Raw genomic sequence first — 14,715 nt, forward strand, 5'->3', positions numbered from 1 at the left:
CTATAACTATTGAGTTAATGCTATTAAAAATATGTTTAAACCTAACCAACATTTTATACTATGAACAAGTATTTGCACTTATGCCAGACACTGTGTGTATTTCGAAAAAGTTGTTTAATTCTATTTTCAATTGTGTATATTTTAACGATTATTTGTTGATGATTGCAAATGTATGTATTTCATTCTGTAACAACTTTTATTAAATTAAATTCCTCAACAAATAGTTTTGGAAATAAATTTACGAGTATTATTGTTTGGACATAGTCTTTACATGCATACATGTACACGTTCTTGTACCGCATAAATTGTTGTCTATTCATATTATTCCATTTTCAATTTATACATTCTAACTAATACCAATAAAAAATGAGGAAATAGAAAATTTATTCAAACATTCATACATACATAAATATATGTATATGTACATTTATCCAAACTTAGAATACCCCGTTTCTATTACATGCATACATACCTGGCCTATAAGGCTTAATGTGCTCATTTATCCAGTGTCTGTCAATGGGATTTGGCACTGCAACAATATCCGCTTCAAATACAAACTCATTTCCCACAAGACAACGTATGATACTAATATAAGCCACATAATGGTCCATTGTCAAGATTCCAACAGCTGGTAGAAGAAGGAAACACATACAGCCACACGCAAACCCCAAAATAAAAACTTGGTATAAATATCTCGATACAATGAAGGCAAGAGCAAATGAATTAGCAACAAAATAAAACATTTGGGAAAAGGACAGACGGACGGAAAATAATAAAAGAACAAACAGTCAAACAACATATCAACAATAACATTTCGAAAAAATATATATATATAAACAGAATGGAAAACAAAAAATTTACATTCGTTGGCACCGAAATTTTTATACCTATTTCCCCACTTCCATATCAAAATAAAATTAATAATTTATAACTATTATATTATCTTTAAATTTGAAGGAATGGAACAAGATCTTTTCCCATAGCCTATGGCGTAATTTTTTAATTTAATATAATTTTGAATAAAGGTTAAAAAAGTACAAATAGCTAACACAAAACAATTTAAGAATGTAAAAATTTATGGTATTTTTTTAAATAATACGTTATGAATTTTAACAATCACGAAATGGTACAGTACAACGTTTTTTGTTTCATTTTAAAAATTTTGTAAGCGTTTCATATGATCACGTAAGTAACAAATCGTATAACTGAACTGATGAACCACCTATTTTTAGGTGTTTGTGTAGCAAGTAGGCTAAAATATGTTGTTCATATAAACACATTCCTTTTGGAATTTGAAGCCAACAAAAACAAAAAAAGAACTCAAGGGAAACAAATACAAAAACTCCACATAAAATCATTAAAGTTTTGCAAATGGAATTTTCCAAACATTCTCCACATATGACCAAATATAACACACACTGTGTGAGTGTTTGTTTCAACACAATAGTTGCAGCAATCAGCAGTTTCACTACATGTACTCATATGTTAAGGTGGTAAAGGATATGGATGTGTGAATGGATTGTATGTGTTTATAATAAAATGTACCGTCGTTTTTATTTTGCTGCTGGCCGGTAGTTGAAATCTTGTTTGGCTCCTGCTGGTTCATTTCATTCTGCTGCTTTTGTTGCTCCTGTGCATGTTGGTGTTGTTGCGAGAGCCCTTGGTTACATTCGGTCTCCTGGTATTGTGGTTCTTGTTCCAGTTGCTTTTGTTCGTGTTGTTTGTAAATTTTTGGCAAACGTAAAACTTTTTTAAATTGCGGCAATGCAAGCACCAAATTTGCATTACCCTCAGCACGATATATCAACTCAATTTGGCTCAATTCCATAAGTTGCAGAGACTCCTCCAGCTTGCCTTTCCATTTACTTTCCTGCAGCTGTTGTTGTTTATGTTCCTGCAGCTCATGGTGTTGGTGATGATAGTGGAGGTGTTGATACTGCAGCTGCTGCTGTTGCATCTCCTTCTCCGTTTGTTGTTTATGTTTTAGTTTCTGTTTTTCATTTAAAATACTCAAAACTAACAACAATTCCTTCGGTGTAACCACTGATTGCGATGATGATGAAGCGTATGATGTTGTTTTAGAGGCCATTATAAAAAGATTTTATTTTCAATCTTTCTCATCCACTTGCTGTCTCTGGTTTATTGTATCTAAAATAAAAAATTAACAAAATACATATTTATACAATGAGTGTTGACGAAAAATATTTTCAACAAAATTTTGATGCGCAAATACTGTTGTGTGATTAAATACATAAGTTTTCAAGATAAAGGATAAAAACATACATCCGAATCCAGATTCATTATACTATCTCAAAAATAATAAATATTAAATAACTTTATTAAAAAGAAATACTTTTTCGTGCGATCACTCTACTATTATGTTAAAGTACGTATGTATATGAATTTATTGTCTGCATGGACATTTCTCATTTGTACAATGATATAAGTACTACAGATGTGTTTAAAAATATATATTTAACTTCGAAGATGTTAAAGATCAATATTATATTGTCCTTATTTACATCAAAATATAAGCAAGTTAAATTATGCCTTAGTAGTTAAATTAATCAATTACTTTGCCGTTACATGATCTATAACTATAGTATCTAAGCATTACTATAGTGCCTCTTATGGCAAACATTTAAATTTGGCAAAAGTAGATTTTAAGACTGACCTTTCCTACTTACTTCAGCTATTAAGATGGTAGATGATATCGAAAATTTTTTAAATGTATTTTTTTAAGAGTTTAAATTACCTATTATTTAGAGCAAAATTGTTTTACTAAAATTGCTTATTTTTCATATGAATATATAAAAGAATACATTTGACCTGCCCTTGTATAGAACAATCCATATTTTCCATATTTTTATACCTACCATTAAAATTGATGGGGTTATATTTTGTTTTTGTCATTCCGTTTGTAACACATTAATATATTCGTCTAAGACCCATAAAAGTATACATATTCTGGGCTCTTACTAAATTCTAAAAAGATTGTTGTAAACACGATATTTTATAAGAATCTAAATATCTTTGTCAAATTTTATAAGGATCGGCATATAAGGGCTCCTACAGAATGACTTTAAAGCTCATAACTCTTTAAAGGGAGCATCAATAGCAATAAAATACGGCATAAACATGTTTTTTTAGGACCCTAAAGCTCTGTGGGAAATTTTATACGGATCGGCACATAACTGACCCTAGCCGGATCCATTCAGAAAATTACTTTTACACTCACAACTTTCTAAAGAAAGCATCTATAGTGGTGAAATTCTCAATTTAAATAAAAAATATGTAATGCCAAAACAAGTATTTTTTTAAGGGCAGGTTTAATGTAAATAAACACTTGCATGCATTGGCTATTACAACCATAAAGTTTTGATTTCATACTAAAGTTATTATTTTATCATGCTTACTTGGAACATATAGTACGAAGAGTATGTAGTTGTTTTAAAGTGCTTATCTTGTAGATAAACAGATTACAGAATTATTCTATAAAGTTTTTTGTTGCCAGTTTTCGTACAAAGTTGTGGGAGATTGGAAAAAGACGGCAACACAAACACTTACATACATCTTTTAGTTTAAACTATTCAAGGATAATTGCAAAGCGATAAGTGTGAGTGTAATAAATTTTATTATTTCAAGTATTTTCTGCATATAATACAACATAAAAAAACAATATCAGAGAAAAAAGTTATGATAAAAGTATTCACATCGGAAATAGCACACGAATATGCTGGCTGGCATGTAAGTGGACTGCAATTAAAAATATCTGATAAATTGATTTCATTTAAATTTTTATGCCCATTTACTGTCGTACAAAATAAGTGATATTGTTTAATATTTATGAAAGGAATCGAAGTTGGACGAATTCAATGACTTTAATGTGACAAAAAATTATGCTCGAATAATAAAAGTTGTTATATTTGCCTTTTAATTATTATTCCATTAAACGATTCACTTTTAAAAAATGTTCCAATTATTTGAACACAAAGAATATATTAAAACAAAAATGTATAAAGTGACGAAATAAATCAGTAACTAAATACATTTTGAATAAATGGTTATTCAAATTTAGATTTCCTTAAAATACTTTTACATAAAATGTTTATTAAACCAGTGAAGTAAAACTGCTTATTTGTTTACCCATCGGTCACCAATTTGCTATGTTTGTGTAATTATTCATATTTTGCATTGACTACAAACTAAAACTACAATGTTTTTACAGAAAACAAATTTATTTTTGAAGTGATTTCCTGTTCAACAAAAAGAACTGTGTAATACAATTTTTACACTTTATCAAATCCTTACTTACACCTTAGCACAAAAAACTGTTCAAAGTAATAAAAAACAAAAACGAACACGAACACGAAACAGGTAAATGCAAATAAAGTTTGCAAATCGCAGAAAAAGTCAATTTAATGACTGTGCATTTCTTTCTTTTCTAAAAAGAAAAACAACTTCATGAAACCCATTTTCAATAACAATTTTCTATTCAAATTTTCAATTTCATGCAAATATAAAACTGTAAAAAGCAAAAAACAGTAGTAGAAAAAGGAATAAAATAATAAAAAAATACAAAAAAAAAAAAAACTTAAAAGTATAAAAACAGAGCACAAATACTCAAAACGTGATTGTAATATAATCAGCAATATTTTGCAAGTGAAATACAAGTGATACCTTGAATATCTTTCGAATGAAATACTTTTCTAGTCAACAGAAACGAAAGAAATTTTATAAAAACCAAAAATATTATGATGCAAAACATATCGTCTTATAAAACGTAAAGCAGCGCATCATACATACATAGTCTTACGAGAGAAAAAATTAAAATTATTCAAATTAACTCCTAACTATTTTAAAGAAATTTTGATAAAAGCTTATTTAATTGTATTTTAAATTAAAATATTATTACCTTGTAAAATATGAAGCCAAAAACCACTTGAAGAAACAATTGTTACTCTTGAATTTTTTTATAATATGGAATCAAAACACAAAAAAATTCAATATTCACGATCCTTATTATATAAGATACGGCAAGAGGAAACTTTTTGGTGAATGATATTTCGTAGGAAAATTTTATAAAAGTACAATGTATCTACATATAAAACGATATTTTCATGTTCAGCTGGTGATACAAATTTACGTATATTTTTATAGAAGCGGGAGTGCATCAACAATTTTGTTCTGGTGGCAAATAAGTTGAGTGTCAATTGTATGTAATCGGAAAACAAAGTTATTATTTTTGTTGAGCAAAGGTGTTTTAACATTTGAGTGTCTGATTTTGACAACAATTTAAAAAAGAGTTAATGAACGTTTCGGGTTTTTTTTCATAAAACAATATTTTTAGCATACAACATCATAATAGTGTAATAAAATTGAGATCTGGGATAACAACTAAGATTATAATATTGTAAAATTAAGAGGTCCATAACAAAACATTATAATTCAAATAAAACAAATTTTTATCACAGATATTAAAAAAAGTTGAAAAATAACTAAAATAAAATCTTAAAGTTATGCCCATTTTTACCAGTACCTCTATTGGGTATTTACCAGTGCCTTTATTGGGTATCGAACGACTTCTGGTCGGACAACTAGAATACGAATGACAAACATACTGGAGACAAGACAAAAATATTCATGGATAGGCCTTATCTATAGTTAGGTGCAAAATTGTCAGTTCTCCCATCGGACGCATTCCAGGTGACAAATACAGAGAGCTCGCATCAGGGTTTAATAATTTCGATACAAATGGTCACGACTCTGCTGAAAGTTCGGCTACAAATGATCTTTTAGAGTTGTTATATATTGGAAAGGATATAAATATAAATAACACAACAAATGACAAATGATCACTTGTTGTGTCACTATTCTGTCTTGTTTTTATCATTCAATCCTCGTACCAAAACTGTTTCCACTCCTACAACTTTTTTACAGCACCTTGCGCCTAATCTACCGTCAGATTGGTCCAAGGCCTTTAGGGTATACAGAAAGTCGGTCGATAATCGTTGCTGTTACTCCGACAAAAATGCAAATTTGATAGTAAAAAGCTGCGCGTCTTTCGGGGCAATGACAAAGTCGTCGGTTAAGACTGCACTTGAATTCGGAAATTTAAGTACTTTAGTACTTTACTGCAAAAGTACACTAATATTACAAAAATGTATAAATCCAAAATCGTTGAACATGTACTCGGATTATTTTTTTATAAACATATAAACCTGACACTTTTCTTCCGACCGTTACTGTACATTAAAGAATTTGTAGAAAATTTATTCTATTGAAGGAAAACTTTGTAATATAATAAAGAAAAATAAAGCAATTGTTTGCAGCAAAATATGCAGGAATATTTATTTGTTTTTCTGTAAGCTCAATAATAAGTTTATAAAAGAGAAAAAAGCAACAATAAGTAATATCTACTAATACTTTTTAAAAGAAAAAATTCTTTTGGTTTTTGAAAAACAAACTCAACAATTTAATCTGCCTTGGAGGTATTTATTGTTCTTATTAAGTAAGTATGTACACCGTTGCACAAAAACAATTACTTTGGTTCTTTGTTCATTTATACATACTTTCTCGAGTCATCGACACTCAACCTAACAAGTTTTTTATTGTTGCTGTTGTTGTCGTTTATAAAAAACAACTTTTCAATAAGAAAGCATAGAAAGTATCTTGATATCCTTTGAAAATTTAGATATTTGGTTAAAAATAATTAAAATTAAACACCTTAACATGCCACACCAGATGCCAACAACAACAGCATTAGCAATATCAAAACAATAACAATTATAAAAACAAAAAAGAAACAAAATCCTTAACAAGATGGAAAAGATTCCAATCTCAACTCTCTACTTCAGTTTATCTTCTGGCTTTTGTTTTCTCACCTCTCACGCCCCAAAACCAAACTTTACACTTTAACAAAATTGTTTTCTAAAAGGCCTGTACTTTCTTGCATCTGTAACTAAAGAATAACCAAAAGAATCAGACAAAAAACTCTGTGAAAATTGTTGCGGTAAAAAGTTTGAAATAATTGTTATTTAAAACGAACTCAATATCACTAACAACATTCATTTAGAAAAATGTTTCTCTAAAATACCACACAAAAATGCCAATATTTCCTTCCACCTTTATTTTCTTGTTGAACAGACACACGGACACTGTATACGAGGAATACTAAAAATAGTTACATAATTTACATAGATGCGAGTACTTTTCTCTAACTCAATGGATAAATACATAGATGTAGATGTTTGTGGAATTGGATTGGATGTTGAGGTGTACAATCCATTTAACTTTCATTGTTATATTCCTTGTACTTGTTACTTTAACTTTTGCTTCCCTTTATTCGGTAATGAATGAAAGGATTTAATTCTGTAGTTTGGTGCCTCTTTTTCATTTCCTTTATTTATTTCCACTGAAAAAAATTGCAAAAAAATGGTAAATTAACTATTACCACTGAATGTTATTTTAAACAAATGAGAATGTTATATTCGACAGAGTTATATACCCACTATCAAACTGTATGCTTTAAAAGGAATGCTTCCCTATAAACATCAGAGTAATATTAAGAATATGGCATAAGTCAACTATGGACCGATATCTGTTGAACTAACAAAATATAATAACAATTTTTAAACCATGGGCGTATGAGTAATTTTCTGAATATATTATGAACCGATACTCATACAATTTTGTACATAGATTTTGTTTTGTATAGAACTTGTTTATGTCAAATTTCATCGTTATACTTGCATTTTTAAATAAAGAAACCAGTATTTTAATAACCAAAATTCTCTCCATAAGGTAAACTTTTATAGTCATTTTGGTAGAGAGATTTTGGTTTGCAAAGAAGTTTCGTCACAATGTTCATATTTTAAAGCCAGTAATGAGCGTTATAGTCAATTTCAGAAGGGGACCTTATAATTGGGGAGAAAAATTTCTTTAGACAGAAACCGTGATCCAGTGTCATTTTAAAAGACACAGGATTAAAAATATAATAAAAAACATTTTTCAAAAAACAATGTTAAGTTTGGTGTCAAGCCAACAAGAAGAGTTGGGAAATTTTTTTATTATTTTTTTATACTGTTAGGATGAAAATCTGTCTTCTTTAAAAATCTATTCAAATTTTCAATATTATTTTTTTTAATGTTGAAAAATTTTGTATACCCGTTTTGATCCTGACAGAATAAACTAAAAATAAAACAAGATATTTTACAACCCTTTTTGTTAGCTTGACATCAAATTTGGCATTGTTTGATTAGTAGAAGTATTTTAACATATTTTTTTAAAAATTTGAAGTCCTTTAACAAGGACACAGGATTACGAAATTAAAATCTAACAAGGTTCGTGTCTAATTTTGAGTGTCGGAACATGTTATTCGATTGTCGGAACATGGTTCGATTCTAAAAAATTATAAGTACAGAAGTTTAGGATTGTAAGAAACTTACTTACAGAAAATTTATCGCTATAGTCGATTTTTTATGCCAGAAATTACTGTTAAAGTAATTTTTTGAAGGGGACCTTATATGGGGGTAGGGTCAATTATAGACCGATCCTCTAAACATTTGGTAGGAAGATTTCGTCTCATATGGAACTTATTTATGTGGAATTTCATCGCTATACTCGTACTTCTAAAACAACTATGATCGTTAAAGCTTTTTCTTGGAGGTCCACTTGTATGGGGGCTATCCGAAAACGATATGCCGATATTGCACATTTTTAATATTACAAGAAATCTTATCAATATTTGTTCAAAATTTCAACTGTCTAACTGACATGGCAAGATCGTCTTAGAATTTAATGTAGACCCAGAACATATACATACTTTTCTTTTCTATTCTTATTCTATCTTTTTTGATGGTGGGTATAAAAAATAATAAAATATAAAACTGCCGGTAAATCCTATTCCTTTGTCATCGATGATTAAAAAAGATGAACAACATGAAAAATGCTTTAAATAAGCATATTTTATTTATAAAAATTATACGTGAACAATATTTTAAAAAGAGCTAAAATATATATGTTTTTAATAAAATTAAACTACATATTTAATTATATATATGATAAATTTTTATGTGTGTATTGATTTCTTTAAGTGTATTTTTACTTTTCTGATTGGGGATTTTAAACAGCGAAACTTAACAAAAATATGTAAAGTGAAATATTTTCAATGTAAATATTCAGTTTGGTTTGTTTTGCTTCATTTTTATTTTATTCATATATTTTCGGGTCTTCATTGTGTAAGCGGAAATTAAATTTTTATTTATTTACATATGTTTTATTTTTTCAATTACATCTGCAATTATTAGTGTCTCTTATTTAACTATTCGTTTAAGGAAATTCTATATAAATAAATAACTAACTTACATACATAAATATATTACTGTTATATGTATACACATGATATGATATTTAATAAATATGTGGAAGAATCCAACTAAATTCCAGCGCCATCTATATGTCAACATAGAAAATGTTTCCACCTATAAATAAGACAATTATCAAATTGGAAATTAAATCTATGAAATTCCAATTAACATTCCAAATTACTGAATAACAGTCAAACACAATATTTAAATTTTTAGAATCTAATTTACCGACCACACATGAATTTCACACAAGTATAAATGTGTTTATATGTAGTATTTGACAATAAATTGTTTGATAAGACTTAAACGCACAATAACCCTGCAGTTCATTTTTCGTATTATTGCAAATTAATTGCAATTGCAATTTTATTTTTACAAATAATTATCCTTTTAAAAGATCGAACTATAGATTGTGGTATTTTAGAGAACAATTCCATTTTCTATTAATTAGGTTAGTAGTAGTCTTGTCAGAATTTATGCAGTCTACTAGAAAAATTTTAAACCAATCTTCTTACGAAGAATAGAACAAAATTGTTTCAACTCAATTACTGAATAAGAAAAACTTAAGTCTTAAAATTAATATTTTTTAAAAATACTAAATGGTTTGAAATCGGATGAATAGCTTTTGAATGCAAAGTTGGCATCTTTTTAACTAACCTGTATGTAAGTATTGTATTAATTAATTATTGAGAGTGGAAACAATATTTGTATTATTATTATTGCATTTGCACAGCTAATGATGTCAGCACAAAAGCTTTAAATGTTTAAAATGTTCAATATTGAATTGAATTTAGAACATTAATATACATGTATGTATGTGTGTATGTATTTCTAAGAAGCAAGGTTTGCATCTCACAAACAAATAAACACATTTCAATCCAAACAACCGATGTGCCATCATGGGGCAGCAGTTGGCTTCAAAAGTTGTAAATTAAAACTTTTAATTTAACAATTTTCTTAATGCTCTTGTAACTAAATAAATGATTTTTTTGTTCAAGTACGAGTAATTTCCCATTTTCATGGTTGTTGTTTCGTTTTACAATTGTTTACTTTTGTAAGTCTGTTGGCTCATGGCTATTTAATTTAATTTTACAATTCTTGTTTTTTAGTTGTAAGTGTTTGAGTGCAATTTTTAAAGTGTATATGTTTAAGGGAATGCATTTTTATAAAATAGTGTTAAAATATACTTGCAGCAATATTCCCTTGAGTGTATTATCATCTTAAATAATTTCATAAAATAATATTTAAGTTTAGCATTCAGTTTATGTATTATTACGTAAAGTTTCGAAAATTCAATAATAAAGTATTCGGTTTTCTGTGAGTATGTATATTAAAAAAACAAACAAACTAAAATTTTACATACACCCCGTTATATCCTCCTAAAGGTTGACCTACAAAAAATGCAGATTTTCTAAAGCTACAAATCACATTTCCTTGAATTAGATCAAAATAGTTCCTAAAGGACCCATTTAGTTTGAATTAATCAAAAATATATTTATGAGTATTCTGCTTTAATAATATATTAACATCAACAATTTTTTATGTTTAGTATGTTTAACACAGAAAAAACTGAAAATGAGTTTTAATTATCAAAATAATTGTATCAAGCAAGTTTTGCACCTATAACCAAAATGATGATATCAATTATCAAATTTGTAAAAAAGTAAAAATATATATATTTTTTCCAAATAATGGATTAATCAGAACAATTAATGTCAATAATTGAGACAAGATTTAAAATTGATTAATTCATTAATTGTATAAATTAAATATTTAATAAATATAAAATTGATTTTTTATTAAATTATTAATCAAATAAATTAAACTGTTTGATAGAGAATTTTTTATAAATCAATTAAGATGGTGATTCAAACAATCAAATTATTAATCGATTACACACAACGTTAAAGGAATACTAGACCTTTAACAATGCGTTCAGCATTTTCAAAAATTATCACTTTATTGACACAATTTAACATATAAAGTGTTTCATAAATTGTAAAGAAACTTGAATATTATATGCCTAAAATTTTATGGACTATTTAAGAATTATAAATATTGCTAGCACAAAAATTAAAAATAAAATATTTAAAAAAAAAAAATCTAAAATGGAAAAGAAGGCCAGAAAAAATTTTTCAATCAATTAAAAAATTAATTGAATTAATTAAAAATTTAATCAAAATTTTACACTTTAGTTTCAAACAGTTTCAAAAAACGAGATAATTAAGACAAATAAAAATTTGTTTAAATAAGAAATAAAGAAAATTAAAACATGTTAATTGAAAATAAACTACCGATAATTTTTTCTGTGAAGTAACATTTTATGCAACAAACACAAAATTCACTTTTTATTGATTTTTAGCCCAAAGGGTATAAAATATCTACTTTTCTAATAAATATTTCTGAAACTTTTCAAAACTTAATCGAAAACATATTCCCTCTGCAACATACAATGATCAGAAGGTTCAAATACTTAATATTAAAAAATTATCTGCCCAGCCGTTTAGATGAGATCGAGGCACAAAGAAATAATAAATTAACTTACAAAGTTTTTTATTGAAAACGTCATTCAATTAAATTTTCACTTTTTCTCTAAAAAAACTCTTTTTGTTCTACATTTATTTCGTACACAAATAATTCCGCCATGATTTACTCGCATAATATTGTAAATTGTGATGATGAAATAAATAATGAACCAATTGTTTAATGTCCTTTTTTAAATTTATTGACATTTTTATCACTGGTTTCAGAGGCAATATTTTTTTCATGATAATTCTCTCGATTGAAAATTGTTCATAATGTTGATGTGCATGTGACAATATTTGTATGCCCATACTAATGTTTGTCATGGTCAACTATCTGTTGTGTTCATTGTCCATTTGGCCTAACGAAAAACGTGTTTAAAATATTAACATGAAAGCAAAATCATATTCCAGACAACATGCTGTAGACAAATTTCTTTTTATTCACTGAACATCATATAGAAAAGCAGTCAATCCAAAGATCCAAAACATACTTTAAGTTTATAGAGTTATATATATATGTCTTTATTAAACGGTTGGCATTTTCAAAAGTTTCCAGATTTAAAAATATTTTCACACTGCAAATGTTTAATTTTGTGTTTTTTAATTATAACTGTACAATTAAATGAATTCACTCTTTTAAATGTTTTTATAGACAAACATTCATTAACAATTTTCAGTTTATTTGAAAGCTGTAAATATACGTGACCATTTTGGAACATAAAATAATGAAATAATTGCAAGTTATAAAATGATAATTGGTTTAATTGGTACACAATTCATTTTTTTTTTTCGATACAATTTTAATGTGCTGATAATGGAAACATGTTTTTTCAAAATTTCTTATCTCAAAAGAGCCCTCTTATAAGGGCTATAGTTTCTGTTAAATGTCTCCATATTTATTTTTATCACTCTTCTCGTGATTTCGTTTTAACAGTTTCCGGAATTAGTGATAAATTTTTTAATTACAATTTTATTAATTTAAGACGTAATCAATATTACACCATTTTAATAATCCGTATAAAATAGCTACTAATGGGATACTGGCTTTATTCTTGCAACTTTAGAGCTTAAAGAAACTACAACTTTTAGTTTTTACTTCTACTTTTGTTTTAACCCCAAGAAGTTTATTAAACATTTAATTCTTGCTGGCATAGAAACGACTTGAAACTAAAAATAAGCAGAAGACATGAGTTTCAATTACAAACAAGTCTAGCGACAACTATTTGTACCTGCTGCATAACAGACTAAGGATGTACCTATAAAGATTAGTGTTTCATTGTTACTACTCCCACAATGTTCTATTAAAATCACTAAACCAATACAGTTTTGCATGCAACACCGCTCGTTCCGTCAATGGTAGACTATATATTTCTACTATGTTCTACGGTAGGCTGGATAATCGTCTCTTCTTAAACTTTTTTGATTTTGTTTTTGTTCTCTTTTGCTCTAAACCGACATAATCGCTGAGACTAAACTGCTTTAAGGTTGTTTTTAAATGAATTAAATCCCATTCAAATATTACCGCCAAATAGGATATAGGTTGATGTAAATTCTAAATGAAAATGTTTGAGTGTGTGTGTCTGTCTGTCTTACAAGTTTTGTGTATGAATGAATGGGTGAATATAGGTGTAGAGTTTATAAGCTGATTATGTAAAATATATGCAAATTTTTACAAAAAAAAAAAACTACTTAGGAAGAGATTTAAAGATTTCATTCAAAAAGTAAAAATAAAATTAAACGTTTAAGAATTTATTTTTAATTTAACTGTAATTCTTATTTTCCGTAGAGTTTAACTCTATAGATATAATAATCCACAAAAAAAACAAAACCGATTTATTGTTAGCGCAATTTCAAAATATATTTTCAAAAATTTTAAAAGTGCCAAATAGATTCATATCTTTTCATATCTTTTTAACACTTGTTTAAACAATGCGCATCGATATACTTAATACGTGAAAAATAAAAAAAAATATTATTGAAAAGGTTCCGGTTTAAATTCTTTTCTCAGTACAATAAAATCAAATCATTCAGCTTAAGATTTTTGGAACGGTTTATAACATTGATAAATTTTTTGTTTAATCTGGGCTATAGTTCTCATATAAGACACACTTTCGCAAATTGAACAATTATATGTACACACAAAAAAGTTTATAAAACTTTGAATACTATTTCAGTGCCTTCAAAATTTAAAACTTGCAAAACAAGAAATATAATTAATTTTATTAGGAATTTAAAACACTTTTCTTATTAAAGACAATTAAAGGGGAAATAAAAGACGTTCAATGAATGAACCTTTTCTATTAAATCTAGTCATTCCTCACACATCCTTCATCAGACATTTGTGGTATGCTGTAGGAGTAATGGAATGAACAGGGAAATAAATTCAATGAATAAATGAATGATGCAGCCCAATTATCCAATAGAGGATTGAACATTTGTATAATTTTTTTTATCAACCTACTAGTTACAACTTACTCATCAAAATCATCCATGTCATATGAATGCGAGACACACTGACACACATAAAACTCACACATATCTACATATATACTTCAACAAACAACTGTGGAATAAAGATGAGTGTTGAACAAGACCTTCATCTTCGATTAAATTACATGCATTTCTGAAATACATAAATACATTCAATGAGTAGCCCTGTCGTTCTAAGTAAGTATCCCAAATAAAATAAAAAATATCTACATACCTATGAATGTTATAGATTGCAGTACTGAGTCTTAGTGGTCTTAAGTGATCCTTATTTAAATTAAATTTCATAAAAACAAAGTTGAACAATTTGCAAAGTAATTCGCATAAAACTACAG

The 14,715-nt window shown here is 27.5% G+C and overlaps 1 protein-coding gene across 7 annotated transcripts in view; it reads right to left on the minus strand.

The window, feature by feature from the left end:
• The window catches only part of LOC111690175 (inositol-pentakisphosphate 2-kinase), a 194,293-nt gene that overhangs the window by 86,461 nt on the left and 93,117 nt on the right, over positions 1–14,715 (minus strand). For all 7 annotated transcript variants that reach the window (XM_046955172.1, XM_046955173.1, XM_046955177.1 and 4 more), the window contains 2 exons: positions 1,546–2,148; positions 473–628 (listed from right to left, as the gene is read on the minus strand). In XM_046955172.1, the coding sequence (XP_046811128.1) occupies positions 473–628; positions 1,546–2,089 (700 nt within the window). In that variant the 5' untranslated portion in view covers positions 2,090–2,148. The remainder of the gene's footprint in view (positions 1–472; positions 629–1,545; positions 2,149–14,715) is intronic.

Source organism: Lucilia cuprina, chromosome 6 (genome assembly GCF_022045245.1).
Source record: "Lucilia cuprina isolate Lc7/37 chromosome 6, ASM2204524v1, whole genome shotgun sequence".
In the NCBI taxonomy this organism is placed as follows: domain Eukaryota; kingdom Metazoa; phylum Arthropoda; class Insecta; order Diptera; family Calliphoridae; genus Lucilia; species Lucilia cuprina.